At 51.7% G+C, this 19676-nt stretch overlaps 2 protein-coding genes across 18 annotated transcripts in view; both read left to right on the forward strand.

The window, feature by feature from the left end:
• Positions 1-8189, forward strand: part of SSH2 (slingshot protein phosphatase 2) — a 254643-nt gene extending 246454 nt beyond the window's left edge. For all 6 annotated transcript variants that reach the window (XM_042966620.1, XM_042966619.1, XM_042966621.1 and 3 more), the window contains one exon: positions 1199-8189. In XM_042966620.1, the coding sequence (XP_042822554.1) occupies positions 1199-3244 (2046 nt within the window). In that variant the 3' untranslated portion in view covers positions 3245-8189. The remainder of the gene's footprint in view (positions 1-1198) is intronic.
• Positions 8190-11808: 3619 nt separating this feature from the next.
• On the forward strand, positions 11809-19645 carry CORO6 (coronin 6). Of its 12 annotated transcripts, none has more exons than XM_042966626.1 (13): positions 11809-11895; positions 13040-13300; positions 14696-14818; positions 15284-15413; positions 15514-15695; positions 16300-16419; positions 16852-16971; positions 17403-17507; positions 17596-17741; positions 18064-18121; positions 18231-18461; positions 18556-18653; positions 19290-19645. In XM_042966626.1, the coding sequence occupies exons 2-13, from the start codon at positions 13103-13105 to the stop codon at positions 19330-19332; spliced, it is 1554 nt and encodes a 517-aa protein (XP_042822560.1). In that variant the 5' UTR covers positions 11809-11895; positions 13040-13102; the 3' UTR covers positions 19333-19645. The 12 variants fall into 12 exon arrangements, with proteins under 12 accessions (XP_042822560.1, XP_042822561.1, XP_042822562.1 ...); XM_042966627.1 differs by having other exon boundaries at positions 18559-18653; XM_042966628.1 differs by having other exon boundaries at positions 18556-19645.
• The last annotated feature ends 31 nt before the right edge of the window (positions 19646-19676 follow it).

The following is a 19676-nucleotide window of genomic DNA, read 5'->3' on the forward strand; positions in this document are numbered from 1 at the left end:
ATGTTGAAGGCTTATAAAAATGTTAACAAAGCAGATTGATGGCTATCATGATGCCACTTTAAGAGATGTCCAATGGCCATTTCCAGATTTTGAAATCCTTACCTTCCCCCCCTCCCCCAACATAGGACTTGATTTTGTGTTGGCCAGTTTTCTTTTGCCTTGTTCTAAATCCATCTAGGAATTGTAACTGGTAGAACAGTAAAATGTCAGAGAGTCACAGTTTCTAAGTTGCTCAGGCATATGGCTGCATAAGCCAAGTAAACCTCTCCCAGAAGGAGCCATGTCAAACTTGGAAATTGTGTGATCAGGTACAGAGTGCCCTCATGTGCTGGAATGCTACTGCCAGGAGGTGCAGGGGGAGGATCAGGAGGAAAGCTGGCAGGACAGAGGAGAGAAGGGAGCAGTGAGTCTCCAAATCAGGCATTAGATGATAACCTCATCCATCTCGCCCTATCACTGGGCATGTTGAAGGTGGCCACTGAGCCCTTGAATGGAACTCCTTTTCTTAAATAAGGTTAGAATCAAAGTGGAAGTTGAGGGGCGCCTGGGTGGGTCAGTCGGTTAAGTGTCTGACTTCGGCTTAGGTCATGATCTCATGGTGCATGAGTTCAAGCCCCGTGTTGGGCTCTGTGCTGACAGCTCAGAGCCTGGAGCCTGCTTCAGATTCTGTGTCTTCCTCTCTGCCCTCCCCCGTGCTCGCTAGCTCGTGCTCGCTATAAATAAATAAATTAATTAATTAATTAATTAATTAAAATAAAATAAAATAAAATAAAATAAATATTAAAAAAAAAATCCAACTGGAAGTTGATAGGCCAGAAAAGAAAAATCTCATCTATCCCAATATGGCCTAAATCCTGAACGCTAATAATCTTAGGAAAGTAAGGATTATAGGAACCTCCAAGGCTATCTGCTGTTCATTTTTGGAACAAGATATTGGGTCAGAATTCTGTTTGAGTAAACAGAACAAAAGTTTAGTAGGCAGTGATTCAACCTGTAACTAATTTTGTATCTCTGCCTTTAATGAATCTGGGTTTTTTTTGTATGACAAAACAGATGGCCAGAGGACAGTCCCAGGCACTCTGTGATTTGTGTCCTCATAGCCAGAAGGTTCTCCTGGATTAGAAGATTAATAAGTACAACATCTGGCATTTTTAATTAGACTGCACTTTGCCATAACCATCTCACTGTTTCTCCCTAGGCAATCTCAGAGCTGGTCAGCCCAGATATCTTCATGCAATCTCACTCAGAAAATGCAATTTCAGTCAAAGAAATCGTCACTGAGATCGAATCCATCAGTCAAGGAGTTGGACAGATTCAACTGAAAGGAGACATCCTATCCAACCCATGCCATACACCAAAGAAGCACACCATCCATGAGCTGCCCCTGGAGAGGGCCCAGGCCCTAGAGAACAAACCTGGAAATCTGGAGCAGAATGAAGGTTCCTACACAGCCCAGCCTGAACTAGCCAAAGACTCAGGGAAGTGGGACCTAGAAGGCTGCCTGACTACACACTCATTCACCACAGAGTTGGAAGAAGAAGAACCAGCTGAGGAGGAACAAGAACTCTGGGGCCCAGGGATGCACCCGGGTGCCAAGTGGTGCCCTGGGTCTGTGAGGCGAGCCACCTTGGAGTTTGAAGAACGCTTGCGACAGGAGCAAGAGCACCATGGTGCTGCCCCTGGTTGTACCTCATTGTCCATCCGCAAGAATTCCAAGAATGAGTCTTCTGTGGCAGACCTAGCACCAAAAGGGAAGAGTGATGAAGCTACCCTAGAACATTCTTTTGTCCCCAAGGAACCAGAGATTAACAAGGGCAAAGGGAAATGCAGTGGGTCTGAGGCTGGCCTGCTGCCCCATTCCGAGCAAAATGCCATTGTTCCAGCACTAGAGCCGCTGGAGTTTCAAGAGTACCCAGGGTCAGATATTAGAACAAAGCTGGAAGGAGTCCTGAAGGATCCGAGGACTGTGGTTTCATGCCAGGGATCTGAGACACAGTCGGTCCCTCTTTCCCTTCCCAAGAAGATCGAAATCATTATGTCACCCAGTCACACTGGGCAAGGGGGTGAAAGAGCCACCAGCGAAAAGAGTGGGGAGCAAGGACTGAGGAGCGTGAAAAGGGAGAATTCCATCACCGTCCTCTGTACACTGGATGAAAATCTGAACAGGACTCTGGGCCCCGACCAGCCTGCTCTGCACCCCACACTGCTACCTCTGCCTCATTCTTCCTCTCCTGAGCACGACAGTCCCACCAACCTGACCTCTACCCTGAGCAGCCCTGAAGACTGGGACAACAGCCTGTCAGTGGCACTGGAGACAGGAACACCTTTTGTCAGTCACACAACCCATGTACCGTCTGCCAACTTGGATTACGCACATTCCCGGGCCGTAGTTCACCTGGAAGGCTTCACAGAGCAAAGCAGCACCACAGACAACGAGCCCTCTTTGGAGCAGGGCGGCTGGGAAGAAGGTCTGGACGGTGCACTCTCCAGTGGCAGTGAAGTGCCATATGAGGGCTCTCTGTTAAGGAGTGAAGACCTAAGCAAACTTGGTGATAATATTGGGAAGTTACAAGAAAAACTGGACCCATTACCTGCAGCCTGTCAACCCCCACATAGTTCTAGTAGTGACAGTATGAAGAGTGTCAGCCATAGCCTCAGTGTGGTGAAAGAGCGCACTAAAGACATCGAGTCCCGAGCGATCTGCCAGGCAGGACTCACCAAAACAGCCCAAATGCGGCATTCAGCTTCCCTTGCCAAGTTAGGTTACTTGGACCTCTGTAAAGACTGTTTATCAGATAGAGAGCCTGTCTCCTCTGAGCCCTCTCATCTCAAACTGCTTCAGCCCTTCATCAGAACAGACTCAGGCATGCATGCCATGGAGCCCCAGGAGTCCTCAGAAAACCCAGATGCCCCCCAGAACCTAGAGCCCACCAAGTATTTTATAGAGCAACTCAAAACAACAGAGTGTATCGCTCAGAGCAAGCCAGTGGAGAAGCCTATCGTACAGTATGCCAAAGAATTTGGTTACGGTCAGCAGTGTTTGCTCCCCAGGGCAGAACCCAAATTGACTAGTTCTGAAGGAGGCCTTCCTTTGCTACAACCCCAGGGACTTCAGCGTGCAGGCCCGGATCCCGGGCTGGCTGTGGCGCCCCGTCAGCAGCACGGCAGAACTCACCCCCTTAGGAGACTGAAAAAAGCAAATGATAAAAAACGGACAACCAACCCCTTCTATAATACCATGTGATTCTGAGCCTACACATGTGACTTTCTAAAAGAAATGTTTGTAAAAGGGGCAGGTGTAATATGTAAAGAACATGCACTTTATTGGTTAATTTTATAATATTTTGGTCATTTTACTGTTCCTGGCGCATGCAGGGTTAGGGTTTTTTTCTCTGTGTATGTGTGCGTGAGAGATTGATTTGGACAGCAAGACCATTTTATCATTTTTTTATTTTTCGAAAAATCAAACCTCAAAAAATACTCATTTTCAAAGAGCACCTTTATCAAAGGCAAATTGCTGTTTTTCAATCAGCTCCCATCAGCTCCTCATTTTTGCCCTCTGAGAAAAAGCACTCTTGCTTGCTTGCTTGCTTGCTTGCTTGCTTGCTTGCTTGCTTGCTTGCAGAAGGAAGCAGATGGGGAGGGTGGGGAGGAAGCTGGGAATTGGAAATGCTCCTCTTCCCCTGGGCCTGTGTGATGATGGTTTGGTCTTCAGACCCAAAGCCTGAGATTGGGCCGAAGGGCAGCCACAAGTCTCTGAGCCTTGGGCCCCCGCCCACCAGGAATTCCCCAAGTTGGCAAATTCCGCTGTGCTTTCGAAGGGGTCTTCCAGAATCCACTTCTTCTGGTATTCCAGAGTATATCATCACAGAAAGACACAATAGTGGCTGGCTTTGTAAACTTAGCAAGCAAATAGGGTTTTTTCCCCCCAAACACATAATTTTTAAGTTCAAAGTGAACCCCAAATGAAACCCGAGGGGTCCTGTGTAGAGGAATGCATACGAGAAGGAGGAGGAGCAGTCTGGAGAGGCTGGGTCAGTGGGCTCCACGTAGGTGGTCATCCTGGCCCTCCCTGCCAGGAAATGCAAGATCCTTTCAACCAAAACGTAATAGGGACAGGTTTGAAAAACAGCAATTGAAAGTCAGTGTGTTCTTGTAAAATGAATACATTACATAGGGTTTTAACACTTCCATTACTTGAATAATTCTGTGGGCCTTCTGAGTTTAATGGCCATATTTTCCAGTTTACTTTCCTCCTTCATGCTGTTTCTTCAATGCTGCCTTTTTTTTTTTTAATTTCATAGATGATATTTGAATTGTTACATTACCTATGTATAACCTCCATTGAATGCAAAGTTTTCTTACCAATGTTATCACTGTTAACACTTGACATGGGTTGTTGTTTTTTTTATTTTCCTGAGAGATTTGTCATTTCTCTAGCTTATACACAGTATTTATGTACATAATGTTGTCACTTTCTTACAGTGTTTTGTTGTTGATGTCGTAGGATCTTTTTGATTTATTCTTTTTAAAAAGAAGTAAAGCTGCAACTGGAGAAAACACACAGCACAGAAATAAAACTGATGGGTGTTGGTAGGAATCTGCAGAATATGTTGATGGTGGTTTTAATTGTTTAAATGGAGACTTCTAATCGCCAGCTCCTGCCAAATTATGTGTTAGTAACTTCCTCCTCAGAGAAACCCCTAAAGGCTCCCATTAGATCACAGTTTGACTGAAGTCTGATTTCTCTTTGAGACTGAAATCCCAGGGTAGGTTGTTTGCCAGTAGCTGAACCACAGCCAAGGAGTCTGTGAGTGTTACTGCTGGCCCAGGGTGGAAGCTTCTCATGTGGATTGGGCTGAAAGGTTGTGGGGAGCCCCCCCCCCTCCCCGCCAAGGGCAGGCACCCATTATGACTCCATTTAGGATGCTGTTGCTTTGCTGCTATTGTGGAGATCCTTAACACAGGAGCACTTGCCATAAACAAGCTTATTTCAGCTGCTTACAAGAAGCATTTAGCCTGGAATGAAACACCCTCTGCAGCTCATCAGAACTGAAGAGGTTTGCACATTTGCTTCTGTTGGCTCTGGTTGATGTCCACCTTGCTGAGAGATTGACCAAGTACAGAGTTGAGTTTTGGTTTTTTGGTTCATCACAGCACTGAGAGGAAAATGTGGATACCTAGACTGTCAAGGGAATGTCAGAGGCTGGAGTTTGGTGGGGGCAGGTAGCAGGGTGACCTGCTACAGAGAGGTGGACTGAGCTATTCACAGATGCTCCAGGGGAGCTGTGAATCCAGTCACTGTGTGGAAGCCATGGTTGGGTCTGACATCGCTGCCAGGAGGTGGATTGGACAGAAGCCTCCCGCTCTAGTGTCTTTATGATGTAGTAATTTTGTGTACCTGTGCTGTCCCTAAATAGTTTCCTTACATGTTCACATGTATCATCCACATGGCTTTGTGGTTCCTGGATATTTAATATGTTATGAAGTGTTTTTTTAGGTGGTATGTACCAGTGTGAGGAGGCTTGCAAGACAGGGTTATGAATTTCCAGGGCTCATCCATCTAAACGGCCCTGTCTTGTTGAGGCACTTCCACCACCGCCATTATTGATGGAGAAAAGACAGAAAGTTGTGGTGGGGTGAGAGGTGAAGAGAGTGGTGCCCGCTCATTAACCCTTTGAAATGGTGACATCCCTCACATTAAGTACAAGCAGGATCAACAGTATTGCACTGTTCTCTCTACTCCCCTGCAGTCGTGTCGAACGCTCACTATCCCTGCATTAAGTAAGAACAAAGATGGGGAAGAGATCCTCTAATGCTGTGAAGATGACTTTTTAGAAAAGGAAAAGGAAATAGTCTTGCTCTGCCTTCCTTTTTTTTTTTTTTTAATCATTTAATTTACCTGCTTAAATAAACATCTTCTACACAGGGCCTGTAATTCAACCTTGCCATGGGGTTTTGCCAGCCCTCTCAAAACTCCCACAACTGAGTGTTCTTGTGTTATTTGCATAGCTGAGCGAGGTCCAGGGGAAGTACATGATGAGCACTCTCAAGGACTTCTCGGACTTTCTTGTCTTCAAACTTTCTGATAGTCTTGGGAGGCCTATTTCTCTTTTCCATTCATGGAAAACTCAGACCTGGAACAGCAGGTCTAGTAGATGGACAGGAGTAGGAAAAGTCTTGACCTCTTGCTCTCTTTATTTTGAAAGCCACCATAGTCTGGCTCTCAAGTTACTCTGGAGGAGAGAGTAAGTGTGTATGTGCGTGCACACGTGCAAATATAAAATAACATTTTGGTGCAGGGGGTAAAAGCCCCAGGAGAACACTTTAGAGCTGTAATCTGGTTACCTGGTCAGTAGGAAGGAGAGAAATCCCAACCCGTTCTGGATTTTAGAAACACTTAGGAGTGGTATATACTATAGTAGAACTATAGTACTGTAGTGGAGTAATCATCATCTCATTTTGGTTGCCTTTCAGATTCTTAATGTTTGGGATCATTCTTAGCATCCCGGGCTCTTCAGGCTCTGTAGCATTTTCCTGATTCTATACCTTTATCCCAATTCTTTCTCATTTGGGGAACTACCAAGCACTCCAAGGACAGCCTGAGGAAGACAGCCCAGGCTCTGAGGTCCCCTCCTACTGAAAGGCCCCAGACAGTTACTTTTGGATAGACCTGAAGTTTCTGAGACATAGCAGCTCACAGAAATCTTCACCCGTTCCATCTGAGGATTTCAGTTTAAAGTGATCTAAGCATGTTTGGTAAAGGTGTTTTTGTGGGAGTTGTTTTCTTTTAAGAAAGCATTATGCAAAGAGGGTTACTTTTAAGGGCATTGAAAATTTTTTAAATAAAGCCATTCTTTGGCTCTTTTTGACAACTATTTGTGGATACTTTGTTTACATTGTGATAATTAAAACATGCATCATCTTGATAGCCACTCAGTATCCTCCTCCAGGCACCCAGCCCTGGCTGTCCTGTGAGTCCTCACACAAAGCAAGGCCAGAGTGGTCAGCCCACTGGTTGGTACATGGGGAGGACCTGGAGCTAATTTTTCCATCTGTGTCCCACACTCCTGTTTAACACTCTGTATGGAAATCGTCATTTCCTCAGTCAGTGATGGTGTGTCTTTCAGTGATGGTTATAACAGTGAATGGCTAGTGTCATTTTTGTCCAGTTTTGTTTTGCCTTTTTTTTTTTTTTTTTTTTTTTTTTTGATGGTAGGTGAAATTGTAGCTCTTTCAGCACCAGTCCAACTTGAAAGTATCTTGGACCTTGTTTTCCCTTCCAGACTAAAAGGTCAAGGCATGTATTAGGCATAAATGTATTTGCTGCCTCAACTCCTCTAACACCCACTTTAGGAAAAGCCTGCCGCCAGAGCAGGAAGCTGCACACTCCTAACCCTGTCCCAGGGCTTTGGGGTTCCTTGATGCCATGGAGAGCTATTGCAAGGTGCTTCTGTACTTTTCCAGCCTGGAAGTGGTGGGTGACCGGGCCTGGCTCCTGCTATGAAAAGAAAACCAGCCTCACTTTCTCAGTGCCCCAGAGATCTAGGACAGGATTTCTAAACTGGAATCATCCCTCATTGGCTTCAAGATGCCTCAGAGGGTATATGACCAGCTGCCATCTGTGTCCTCACAGCGACACTGGTGGCAGTGTCCTCTACACATGCAGAGCTAATACCCAGGGCTTACTTCAAGCTGATGACCCAACCTGGAAACTGGGTAACTGGCCCTGAAATGATTCTCAATCAACAGGCCCACAGGGAATTGTTTGGTTTTTATGTTTTATTGGATTTTGGTTTGCCTGGCATAGCTTGAGGTGCCTTTTTTTTTTTTCTTTCTTTGTACTTTATTTTGTAGGACTTGTTTTAAATGTAGGAAATAAGTCCAAAAGACTCTCCCACTGACTGTTACCTTTGCCCCAGGCCAGTCCAAACTTTTATGCTCACATTTTATTAAATAAAGCAGGTGCTCCCTGGAATCTCTGGGACCTTTCTGAGGCATTTGAAGCAGAATATAGAGTGGTCTCATCTCCTCCCTTAATCTTCCTGGTGGTTGGGATGTTCCACTTGTATTATAGGTTTTTTTTATTACTGATGTGCTCTGCTGTTTTTAAATGTGAACTTGTGCGCAAATGTGCAGATTCAATGTTCTTGTTACAGATTAAATAAATTTTTATTTTGAAGATGAAATGTGTACTTGATCAACAAAAGTGGGGTGGTGCTGGAGCAGGTGAAGGGATTGGAAGAGAACACTGATGATAAACATGGAACGATTCTCACTGATCTCCATCATGCACATCCTTAACAGTTAGCTGAACTCAGTGGGGGGGGGGGGGGGGGGGGAGGGTGTGGATCTTAACTTTCTACCTCCCACAAAGTAAAGACTGGATGGGAAATAGAATCACTAAAGATTATTTCAGACATTGTGCCTCCAATCAAGTGACCAAGCGGGAACTTGGCCTGGTCACCTGAATGTTAGGAGAATGAATAAGCAAAGGAACCAAAAATTCCTCTGCCATGTGTGGTACAGAGCGACTGCTCTGGGACAGCTGCTGTGACCTGCCCCATCAGGGACTAGATTTTCTGGGTGGCTGACCGCTGGACATTAGTGAGATAGAGCTCACAGACTTTGAGCACAAGCCACCTCAGCTCACTGAGTGGTTTCCAGAAATGAGGTGTGACTTTCTAACGAAGTACAAGCTCTTAACCCCCTCCTGCGATTAGAAGCATTGAATGTCAATAGTGGAAGAAGGGAGATGAGGTCAACTGGCAGTTCTCTAAAACAGGCAGGGTGTGGGAAGAGAGATTCTCCACTAATCCCACTCCTCCATAGACCGACCCTTCAGGAGCTATTTGGTGGTGCCAGTCATCATATACAAGGAAGCACTACTGTCTAGGGAAAGCTCAGTTTCCAAATTGCTAACAATGTACTGAAGCTTCCAGAGGAAACACTGCCTTGAACTAAGATGAAGTCTGCCTGCTGCTTTCTGAATTATCCAAATCAAGTAGAAAGGGCACATCACTGGGCTCTGGCTGGAGTGCCAGAATGCATGATAATGGAGGCAAGGTCATTTCACAGATTTTCTAGGGGTTCCCAGAGTCACCAACCTGTCTAGATAAGCTCAGTCTTTCTGGCCAAAGCAAACGAACCAAATCATGTCTAAATTCCCAGGCCACCTCTCCCAGAAAATGACTTTATGAAAAATGGAATCCATGCTTGTCTTCTACAGATTGTAGTTCAGAGCTCAGCTAATAGTTCAAATGGTTAACCACACAGGAAAGCACCAAACCCAGTGGCTTCTCCTGCTAATTAGTTCTTTATGCCTTGGCTCCACCCACCCAGCTCTCTGTCAATCTTTGGCACTCTGAAGAAAGCCAGAGGGCAGGGCTGACACATGCCTGGTCCAGGTAATTATTGCAACTCCCTGCTCCTGTACCTGGAGAGCACCCCTCCTCTCAGATGATAGAACTGAAGGCAGGATGGATTAAAAGAATCGTGCTTCCTAGTCTCAAACTCTTGTGTCTAGAATGCAGTGCTCCCGGCACCTGGATGGCTCAGTCAGTTAAGCATCTGACTCTTGACTTCCACTCAGGTCATGATCTCACAGTTTGTGAGATGGAGCCCCTTGTCTGGCTCTGCAAGTTTGGCGTGGAGCCTGCTTGGGGTTCTCTCCTTCTCTCCGCCCCTCGCCTGCTTGCTCTCTCTTTCTTTCAGAATAAATAAACTTGAAAAAAGGGGAGGGGGCTTTAGAATGGAGTGCTCTTTAAAGAGGAGGAAAGGAAAGGGAAGAAAAGGTCACTTCAAGGTAGAAGGTGACATGTCAAATCCCTTCTCTGCCAACAGGTCGTGCAGAGTTGGAAAGAACCTGACCCAGCTCTCTTTGTTTTACAGCTCAGAGAACTGCAAAAATGGGGTGATTGAGCCAGGGCTAGAGCTCCAGTTTTCTAGTTAGTCCAAGCATCCTTTGTGCCACAGACAGTATCTCTCAGGATCAGCACTTGTGAGATAAAGTAGCATTATCCTTCAAGAGGAGGCAGAAATGCATGGTGCTGAAAAGCATGGACCCAGATGCCAGACCACTGGATAAAAGTTTCAGCTCCACCAACTACCAGTTGACTGATGGGTAAGCTACTTAATCTCTTTGTACCTTAGTTTCCTCACCTCTAACATAGCGATAATAATAATAGCTATCACAGAAGACTGTTATCAGAATGTAATTAATATGTGTAAAGACCTTAGAACAGTGTCTGGCACACAATAGGTGTGAGCTATTGTTATTAAGGAGCAACTGACTCACTCAGGTCTTTTCCTCCTAATCATGTACCTGGAATCTTTAGGTAAAAGGGAGACTCTTTGCCCTTAAGGCCCTCCATGCCACGAATTCTTTCTGGAGCACCTGTAACAGTTTCTGGTTCTGTTCCCCTACAAGCCACTGGATACTTGGAATCTTCCTGAGAAGGACCCTTGTGTGGGCCTTTGAGCTTTCCACCATCTTCCCTCCCCAGGGCTGTTCCGTTGATCCCCAGGTGTGCCCTAGAGAAGAAGAGGTAATACCTGGCCTCATGCTGGCCTCCAAGGGCCTTATGATCCAGAGCAAGAAATCCAGGCAGTGGGTGGATACTGGGTGTACAGCAGCTTCAGGGACTAGTTGTTTTTCACTGGCTGTATTTTGATTAGGTTTCTTTTTATTTCCTCCTTAGTCTTTTTTTTTTTTTTAACTTATTTATTTTGAGAGAGAGAGAGAGCATAAGCAGAGGGAGGGGCAGAAAGAAAGGGAGAGAGAGAATCCCAACCAGGCTCTGCACCAACAGCGCAGGGCCCAACAGGGGGCTCAAACTCATGAACCATGAGATCATGACCTGAGCTGAAACCAAGAATTGGATGCTTAACCTACTGAGCCACCCAGGCACCCCTATTTCCTTCTTAATCTTGATCAGTACTCAGATCCATGGATCCCAGCGGGAGTGAATGAGGGCTGGGACTTCCCTGGAACACAGCTGGCCATCAATTCAAACAAATCCCGGAAGACTTAAGAGTCAGGTTGGGCGTCTAAAATTTGGTTGTTGAAGGCCTGTGGCAGCTGCTTCTCCTTGCATCTGGTGTTCCCATGGGGTCAAGGTGGATTCACTCCCCCACCCAGTCTTTAGGCTGTGTTCTGCCTTGCTCCATGGAATCCTCTCTAAAAGGGTGAAATGCCTACAGTGCCAACGTTTTAGGTTCTGAAGTGGTCGTTACAGCCATTAATAACAACAATGACAGTAACATCAGTGCCCCCTGTCAGGTACTCTGGAGCTGCCCTGGGCCAGCCTAGGCCCTCATCCAAGGGTTGAAATGACTCCCTCAAAGCAGTTTGCGGGACCTCTCCCCAGGAGGGTCTGGGCGTTCAGTCCCGAAGACCAGGACCGCCAGCCGGGACAGGCTAAGTTGGGAGTGCGATTGCAACAGAAATGCGGCGCGAAGGCACCTAATCTTGCTCGGTATGCCCAGCCCACCCAGGAGGCACGGAGGGCGGGAAGGAGTGCGCACAACCTGCGTGTACACATTCAATTACTTTTGACAGTTTTCTTTGGCCAGCGGACTGGCTACCGTGGCGCGGAGTCCACTGCGCTCAACTTTCCCGCCGCTGGAGGGGCGGGGCAGCTCTGGCCCCGCCCCCGCCACAGGCCCCGCCTCCGCAGGTTGATGGCAGCGGCAGCTGGGACTGCAGCGACGCCGGGCCTCAGAGAGCCGCAAGCAGTGGCTGGAGCGCTCAGACGAACACCCGGGCCCCAGACGCAGCGGACACCCGGAGAAGCAGTTCCGTCGCCCTGACGCCTCCCTCGGCCCCCAGCGCACCCCTAGCCCCCACTGCAGAGGAGTCGCAGCGTGAGCGCCCCTCGGCCCACTCAGGACCAGGTACCCCCCCACACACACGCTGCCACCGCAGCCAGCGGAGCGGGCGGGGTCTCCGGAGAAGCAGAGGTCTGCGCCCCCTCCCCCGCGCCGCCAAATTCGGTCCCGGGCGGGGCGGACTTGGTGTCTATATTTGGCCGGACAGCGGCCCGCGCGCCTGCAGGGCACCGACACCTCTTCTCCCAAGAACGCAGTGCTGGGGCAGGAGGCCCGAGGAGGGTGCGGGGAGGCCGGGCGTCAGGCCTGGGGCCATAGAAGCGGCGTGAAGGGCACGGGGAAGCCTGGGGCTGGGGAGGGGCAGGAGTCCGTGGCTGGGGCTTTGGAAAAGCTCGGTGAGCCCCCTGGGGAAGAGCACAACACAAACCCTGTTTGAAGAAAAGGATCGTCACCCTCCCCACATCACCCACCCCACTCCTGCAAATCTGGCCATAGCCTGGGCGTTGAGGACCCCACCCCAGGAAAGTTGAGTAGGAGAGAGGACGCATAGAAGAACGGGACCAAAGTGTGGTAGGCAAAAGCCAGACCATAGTTAAAACCTCTTAGAGAAGCCAGTGAAGAGAAGCGTGGAAAGAGGAGAGATCCACTTACACTGTGTCCCCCAACAGGATGGGAGGAAATTGATGAAAATAGTAGCAGGAAAGGCTCAGGTTAGCTGACAGGAGGAACTTCTCCTTGGCGTATTTTTAGAAACAGGCAAAAGTCCCTCTGCCTGAACTGTTAAACATACAGGTTTGGGGATCTTGCGGGGGGGGGGCTACAATCTTAGCCCCATAGCTGGCCTTGAGCCAAGATCCCACAACCAGGGCCTCTGATTCTGGACAAGGTGCTGCTGGGAGATAAACACTTCCTGAAGAGATGCTCAGCCAAGGCTGACAGCAGGAGGGCAGCCTGGCATGGACATTCCTCCCCAAATCACTTCAGCTTCCAGGAAGCTTTCAGTCCCAAACTCCACTGTCTCCTGCCTGGGTCTCAAAAAAGTCAGTCCCCAAATCGTAACCTCTTGAATTAAGCAGCACTTTATAGGTGGCAAAGATCTCTCCCATACTTTAATCACCTAGAAGAAAGCTCCCTGCTTCTAGGACCTGACTTGTGGCCAGACAACCCTTCTCACTTGCCATCCTCTCCCTACTCTTCCTCCCTCCCACAGCTCACAGGACTAAGGACCAAAGGCATTTCTGGGCACTGAGATCCTCCACTTCTACCCACAGCCATGAGCCGGCGTGTGGTTCGGCAGAGCAAGTTCCGCCATGTGTTTGGGCAGGCAGCAAAGGCTGACCAGTCCTACGAGGATATCCGTGTGTCCAAGGTCACGTGGGACAGCTCCTTCTGTGCTGTCAACCCCAAATTCCTGGCCATTATTGTGGAGGCTGGAGGTGGAGGTGCCTTCATTGTCCTGCCTCTGGCCAAGGTGAGGGATGAAGGGAAGAAAGCAGTGGGGAAGACACTGGCTGTAGCTCCTGGGGACCCCTCCTTCAGTCAGGAGGGCAGTTTGTATCCACTGGCTGCTCCCTGTTCCCCAAGCCCTTGGGGACCAAGTGGGAGGCTCCCTCACCCTTCACAGAGCAGCAGCATCACAGTGCCCTGCACCCACTCATAGCCCATCCCTCACTCCATGCAGCACCCTGTTGCCAGCAGGGACCAGAAGAGTATTATGAAGATAGTTGGGAAGCAGTGGAGCCAGGGCCTGGCCCAGACTCTGTCCCCATCTCTCCTAATGCCATGCCTCCTCATGTTTTGGGTGTGGGATCTTTCTCCCCAGAGCAGGGTGATCATTGGATTAAATCACACCCCAGAGCAGCACACTGAGGACAGAGTCAAGCTCTTTCCAAAGAGTCCCTGGCCACCTCCCCACTGTGGTTCTTACAGTGGGATAGAATGAGAACGAAGGGCAGGGGGACATGACATATAAGGCCAAAGCCCTCCCTACCCCAGAGATGGAGGCCAGCAGTGACTGCCACCTTTGATGAGTGGCCTCAAGCCTCTTAGAAATCTCCACCCCCCAGGATGGCCACCTGAAGTCATGACCTTGACCTGGATCTGGCCCCTATACCTTGTTAAGGGAGGTTCCACAGGTGGCAGGGTCAGAAAGAGGCCTGACAATAGCCAGTGACTCACTTGGGGACAATGCAGACATCATCTAAGGACACCATCCCCAGGGCTCAAATTTCAAGCTGGAGCCACTTCCTCACCCAGTACAACTGCCATTCCAATGCTACACAGCCACCCCACTCCCCTACTGCCTGGTCTGGACTGACTCCAGCCCCTGCAAAGGTTTCAGAGCCCCCATAAAAAGCCCATAAGGACCAAAGTAGATGAGCGCCAGCTCAGGCACTAGGAGTAACTGCTGCTTGTGGTTCCAAGGTCAAACCAGTGACAAGGGGGAGACTTGCCAAGGGGGACAAAGAAAGGGCTATTGGCCACTGCATTCCATATTACCTCACCTTGACCTCTTCTACCAGGGGCTTCCTATAGACATTCTCACTGGGAGAACAGGCCCAAGAACAGCTTCCTCCTAATAGGTATTTTTGCAAGAGCTCTGGACTGAGAGTTCAAGTACTGACTCAACCAGTATCTTGCTCTGTGTCTTTGGCTAAGTCATTACCTCTCTGTGTCTGAGATATTAAATGACTTCAACTCTGCCTTCAGTGAAGTACAGGAAGTAGTTGGATGGGGCTGAAGATGCAGAAAGGGGTTTGCAAAGAGAAAATAGGTGATAGAGTACTGAGATGTAAACAGGTCCACTGCCTACCCCCAAAAAACACACAGGAAAGTGACCCTATAGCTCCCTCTCTGACCCCTCCAGACAGGACGAGTGGATAAGAACTACCCTCTGGTCACTGGGCACACTGCTCCAGTGCTGGACATCGACTGGTGCCCACATAATGACAACGTCATCGCCAGTGCCTCAGACGACACCACGGTCATGGTAGGAGCCAAGTGGATGCTTCAGGGCAGTTGGACAGGGGAAGGGGGGGGGGGAGGGCTGCCTCACCTGTGTTAGGGAAGGTGGTAAAAGAGTTGCTAGGTCCTAGGGCCCTACCCTGCCCAGCTCCCAGGCTATATTTAGCCACATGCCCACCGGCTCCCAGGATGCACTTCTTAGGACTAATTATAGCCATGGCCAACTTGAGGCCTGAAGAGCAAGGGGGCAGTGCTCTGAAGTCTCCCTGCTGGGGTGTATAGAGAGGTCTCTGGAGAGCTGGCAGTGCCCCCTCCTGGCTCCCAGCTGCTTCTGCCTGGGGCAGGCGCCATTACATCTTGCCCTGCATTTGATTTTTACCACTCAAGAGAGCCTGTAGGGTTGGGGGGCGGGGTGCGGAATAAGGGAGGAGTAGAGGGACAAAGCAGGCCCCTCATCCCACTTACCCTATGCCTTTTCCTCCCCACCTAGGTGTGGCAAATTCCAGACTATACCCCTATGCGCAACATCACAGAACCCATCATTACACTCGAGGGCCACTCCAAACGTGTGGGCATCCTCTGCTGGCACCCTACTGCCCGGAATGTTCTGCTCAGTGCAGGTCTGGGGCCTGGGGGAGGGGTCCCTACTGTAGATTGTGGGGGGGGGGGGGGGCAAGCAAAGGCAGGACCCAAGTAATGGTGACTGGCTGCTCTGGACAGGTGGTGACAATGTGATCATCATCTGGAATGTGGGCACTGGGGAGGTGCTCCTGAGTCTAGATGACATGCACCCGGACGTCATCCACAGTGTTTGCTGGAACAGCAATGGTAGCCTGCTAGCCACGACCTGCAAGGACAAGACCCTGCGCATTATAGACCCCCGCAAGGGCCAGGTGGTGGCGGTGAGTGCTTGGCGTGGCCATCCCCCAACCAGCTGTCAGGCCCCTGTACCCTTAATCCTCTGAGCCCCTAGTCCCAGCTCTCGCCTCCCCACCCCAACCCAAGGCCACCCTCCTTCCAGTGTCTGCAACCACTGCTCCCAGCCCTAAGTAAGCCCACAGTCCACAATTTTCTGCCCCCCTCCTGTTCCCTCCACTCCCCTGCATCTCAGAAGCTCAGAGCAGTGCTCTTTCAGTTGTAATTGAGCGAGAACCTGCCAACTCTATCCCTCCACCAGAACCTGCATGAAACCTCCCGCACCCCTCTCCTCTCATCTGGCACCCAGCGCCATCTTCCAGGGTTTGGAGCCCGACACGGGCTCTCTGGCAGGCCCCTTTCTGCCCTAGTCAACCCACTGGGCGGCAGGGAGAGAGGGGACAACCCTCGTGCCTCATTAGTCCCAGCTCGGTACCCTGGCAGGGCGGCGGCACCTGCCTCACCAGCCTCAATTTTACGCGGGGTGCGGGTGCGTGGGGCACGTGCATGTCTGCGCGGGGTGCGCGTGGAGGGCGCGGCCGGGGCGGGGGCGGGCCGGCGGGCGCTCTAACCCACTAACCCCGCGAGCAGGAGCGAGCCCGGCCTCACGAGGGCGCCCGCCCGCTGCGGGCCGTCTTCACTGCAGACGGGAAGCTACTCAGCACCGGCTTCAGCAGGATGAGTGAGCGGCAACTCGCGCTCTGGGACCCGGTAGGCCAGGCCGCGCTGGGCACACGCGCTCGCTCCTTCGCTGGGCCTGCCAGGAGCGCCCTCCCAGGCCGCGGCCTGTGCCCGAGAAGGCGGAAGCGGAGCGGGGAGCTCCTGTCTGGGAAAAGCCTCGCTGCGACCCGGGGAGCCGGCAGACATCCCCTGCTCTAGGGATCAGCCTCTGAGGGCGCTTAAGGGCTCGGGATCTGCTGAGAGGCCCGCGCCTCCCACTCTCTATGGGCCCAGACTCTCTCCAGGCCAGCGGCCAGCCAGGGACCCCCAGGAAGCTGAGTAGTTAGGCCCTCTTCTGTCTCCAACCCCCACCCCTACCCTGTCTCTTCCCCACCAAAATCAGCAAGCTGGTTGCTCGGCCCTCCAGGCTCTCCAGAGCAGGCAACTGGGTGACGCCTCTCCCTGTCTCCCCCCTTCCCCCAGGAGAGGTTTGCGGCCCACGAGGGAATGAGGCCCATGCGGGCCGTCTTCACGCGCCAGGGTCATATCTTCACCACGGGCTTCACCCGCATGAGCCAGCGAGAGCTGGGCCTGTGGGACCCGGTAACGCAGCTGGAAGCTTGGGGTGTGTGCCCCGGGGACTGGCATCACGGGAGAGGGGCCAGGCGCCCCCCACCCGCAGGGCATGCCCACCTGGACTGGGCTGGAGGCTGCTGCCCCCTTTGCAGCGCCTGCCATCCCCACACCCACCCCTCTGCCCAGTTTTGCTGCGTCGCCTGAAGGAGCCCACGCTGGCACCTCCACCTGGTGATGCCGAGTCCCTGGGGGTGGTTTGCGGTGACTGCATGCGGCGGCGCAGGGGTATATGTGCGGGCGGGGGCGGGGGCGGGGGGGGGGGTGGTGCTGCGTTCTCCAGAGCTGCCTTGGGAACGCTTGGAGTTTGGAGCGGGTAGGAAGCTTAAAGGGGCTTTCAGGGGGTCCAGAAGTGGCACGTGGCCAGAGCAGGGCTGGTCACGCCTCCTGTGCTCGGGCAGAACAATTTCGAGGAACCAGTGGCACTGCAGGAGATGGACACAAGCAACGGGGTCCTACTGCCCTTCTATGATCCCGACTCCAGCATCGTCTACCTATGCGGCAAGGTGCTTGCGGCCGGGAGGGAAGTACAAGGGCTTGACCGAGATGTTGAAATTCTGCCTGGGAGAGTCTCTGACCCGACTGGTTTTGCAGGGCGACAGCAGCATTCGGTACTTTGAGATTACAGACGAACCACCTTTCGTGCATTACCTGAACACGTTCAGCAGCAAGGAGCCTCAGAGGGGCATGGGTTTCATGCCCAAGCGGGGACTGGAAGTCAACAAGTGTGAGATCGCCCGGTCAGCAGCCTTCTCGCTTGCCATGTCTGTCCCCACTAGCCATTGGGGAAGACACAGGGACTTGGGGGGGGGGGGGTGTCAAACAGGCTTGTTTCGGTGCCAGTCTCAGCATTAACTAGCTTAACACTCTCTAAACTTCAGTTTCCTCATCTGTAAAATAATACAAACACCCCATCAGCGATGTTTTACCAGCTGGGCCAATAATGTGTTTTGAAGTACAGAGCATGATAGGGGCTCAGCAAGTGTTGGTCTCCAACCCATTGATCCCAGGCAGAAAAGGGGGTGGGAGCCTGCGGGGGTGTTGAACCCCGCTCCCTTCCAGGTTCTACAAGTTGCACGAAAGAAAATGTGAGCCCATCATCATGACTGTGCCCCGCAAGGTGAGGAGGCTGGAAGAGGGGTTGAGCGAAGGCTCCGAGGAGGAAGGGAGCGGAGCAGGCCAGGCACTCTGCTAACACTAGTCCTCCTCTCTCCCCACGCCGCCCGCAGTCAGACTTGTTCCAGGACGATCTATACCCAGATACGCCTGGCCCTGAGCCAGCCCTAGAAGCTGACGAATGGCTAGCTGGCCAGGACGCGGAACCTGTGCTCATCTCGTTGAGGGACGGTTACATACCTCCCAAGCACCGCGAGCTTCGGGTCACCAAGCGCAATATTCTGGACGTGCGCCCTCCCTCGGGCCCCCGCCGCAGCCAGTCGGCCAGCGACGCCCCATTGTCGGTAAGATGCGGCCTCGCTCCACTCCGGCCCAGTCTACACATCCCCCACTACCGATCCCTTCCAGACACAGCCTCTTCTCTCCCCTGTGCCCCAGCAGCAGCACACTCTAGAGACGCTGCTGGAGGAGATCAAGGCCCTTCGTGAGCAGGTGCAGGCCCAGGAGCAGCGCATCACGGCTCTGGAGAACATGCTGTGCGAGCTGGTGGACGGCACGGACTAGTGCAGCGCGCGGGGGGGAAGCTCCGAGCCTGGGGGGCCCTGCCGGACCGGGAGCACCCTTGGCCCCGCCCTGGTTCTTGGTCTGGAACTCGGACCCCGCCTCTCTGGGCTGGGGCCGGGGGCGGGACTGGGAAGGGAACTCCGCCCCTCGCGGGAGTCCTGGACAAATGGAGCGTCGCAGAGACTCGAGTCTGCCTGGCACCCGCCGGGCTGCGTGCCTCGTCCGGGACTCAGCAGGAGCTGGCCTTGGGAAACACGGGGTGACAGGGACCTCAGCAATGGTGCTGCATGGCGAAGCGGTGTCCCCTCTGTCCCCCGGTCAGGGCAGGGGAAGTGCTTAGTATTAGCGCTATTCTTGGGGATATCTAGGAGCTTGGGCTTGACCTCAAAGGGGTGGCGGCAATTCGATGGGTCTCCCCAGACTGACTGGGGTTAAGTTACGCTTCTCCTTCTAATCAGTTCACTTGATTTCACTACCCTAAGTGGTAAAACGTATGGGTGTCACCCCAGTTCTACAGACATACACAACCTGTTGGCTGTGGAGCCGAATCCACCGGCTACACCCAGCAGTCTATGGCAGAGGGCTCTCTTCCTTCTTTTCACCCACAGGGGAGAGGGCGGCTTCCTCACTGCACCCCCGCCGGAGAACTAATCAGAAAACTGGCATGGAAGCAGGTTCACGCCCTCCTTCACGTCCCCCCCCCCCTTACCCGCCCCCCACTGCCCCCAGCATTCTGCTGTGGCCTTGACCCTAGGAGGAAAACAAGACTTACCGAATGAAATATTTTACTAAGTGCTCAGTCTGTGCCTCCAGCATGGGTGGGGATGAGGGGGGCGAGACCCAAGCCTCTGTAAATGCTGTCCCCAGGCTTGGGGGGGGGGGGCGGTGCCGACAAATGCTCAGGACCCACTAGGCATTCTTTTACCTCAAAACCCTCCCACACTGAGTTTCAGAAAGAACCCCTAACCCGTAGGTGGGCGTTCTTCCCCAGTAAA

Source organism: Panthera tigris, chromosome E1 (genome assembly GCF_018350195.1).
Source record: "Panthera tigris isolate Pti1 chromosome E1, P.tigris_Pti1_mat1.1, whole genome shotgun sequence".
In the NCBI taxonomy this organism is placed as follows: domain Eukaryota; kingdom Metazoa; phylum Chordata; class Mammalia; order Carnivora; family Felidae; genus Panthera; species Panthera tigris.

Coding starts and splice junctions, on each gene's coding strand:
- CORO6 (XM_042966626.1), top strand. CDS start 13,103: ATGAGCCGGCGTGTGGTTCGGCAGAGCAAGTTCCGCCATGTGTTTGGG. Junction 15,696..16,299: donor GCAAGGGCCAGGTGGTGGCG/GTGAGTGCTTGG, acceptor CCCCGCGAGCAG/GAGCGAGCCCGGCCTCACGA. Junction 16,972..17,402: donor AGCTGGGCCTGTGGGACCCG/GTAACGCAGCTG, acceptor GTGCTCGGGCAG/AACAATTTCGAGGAACCAGT.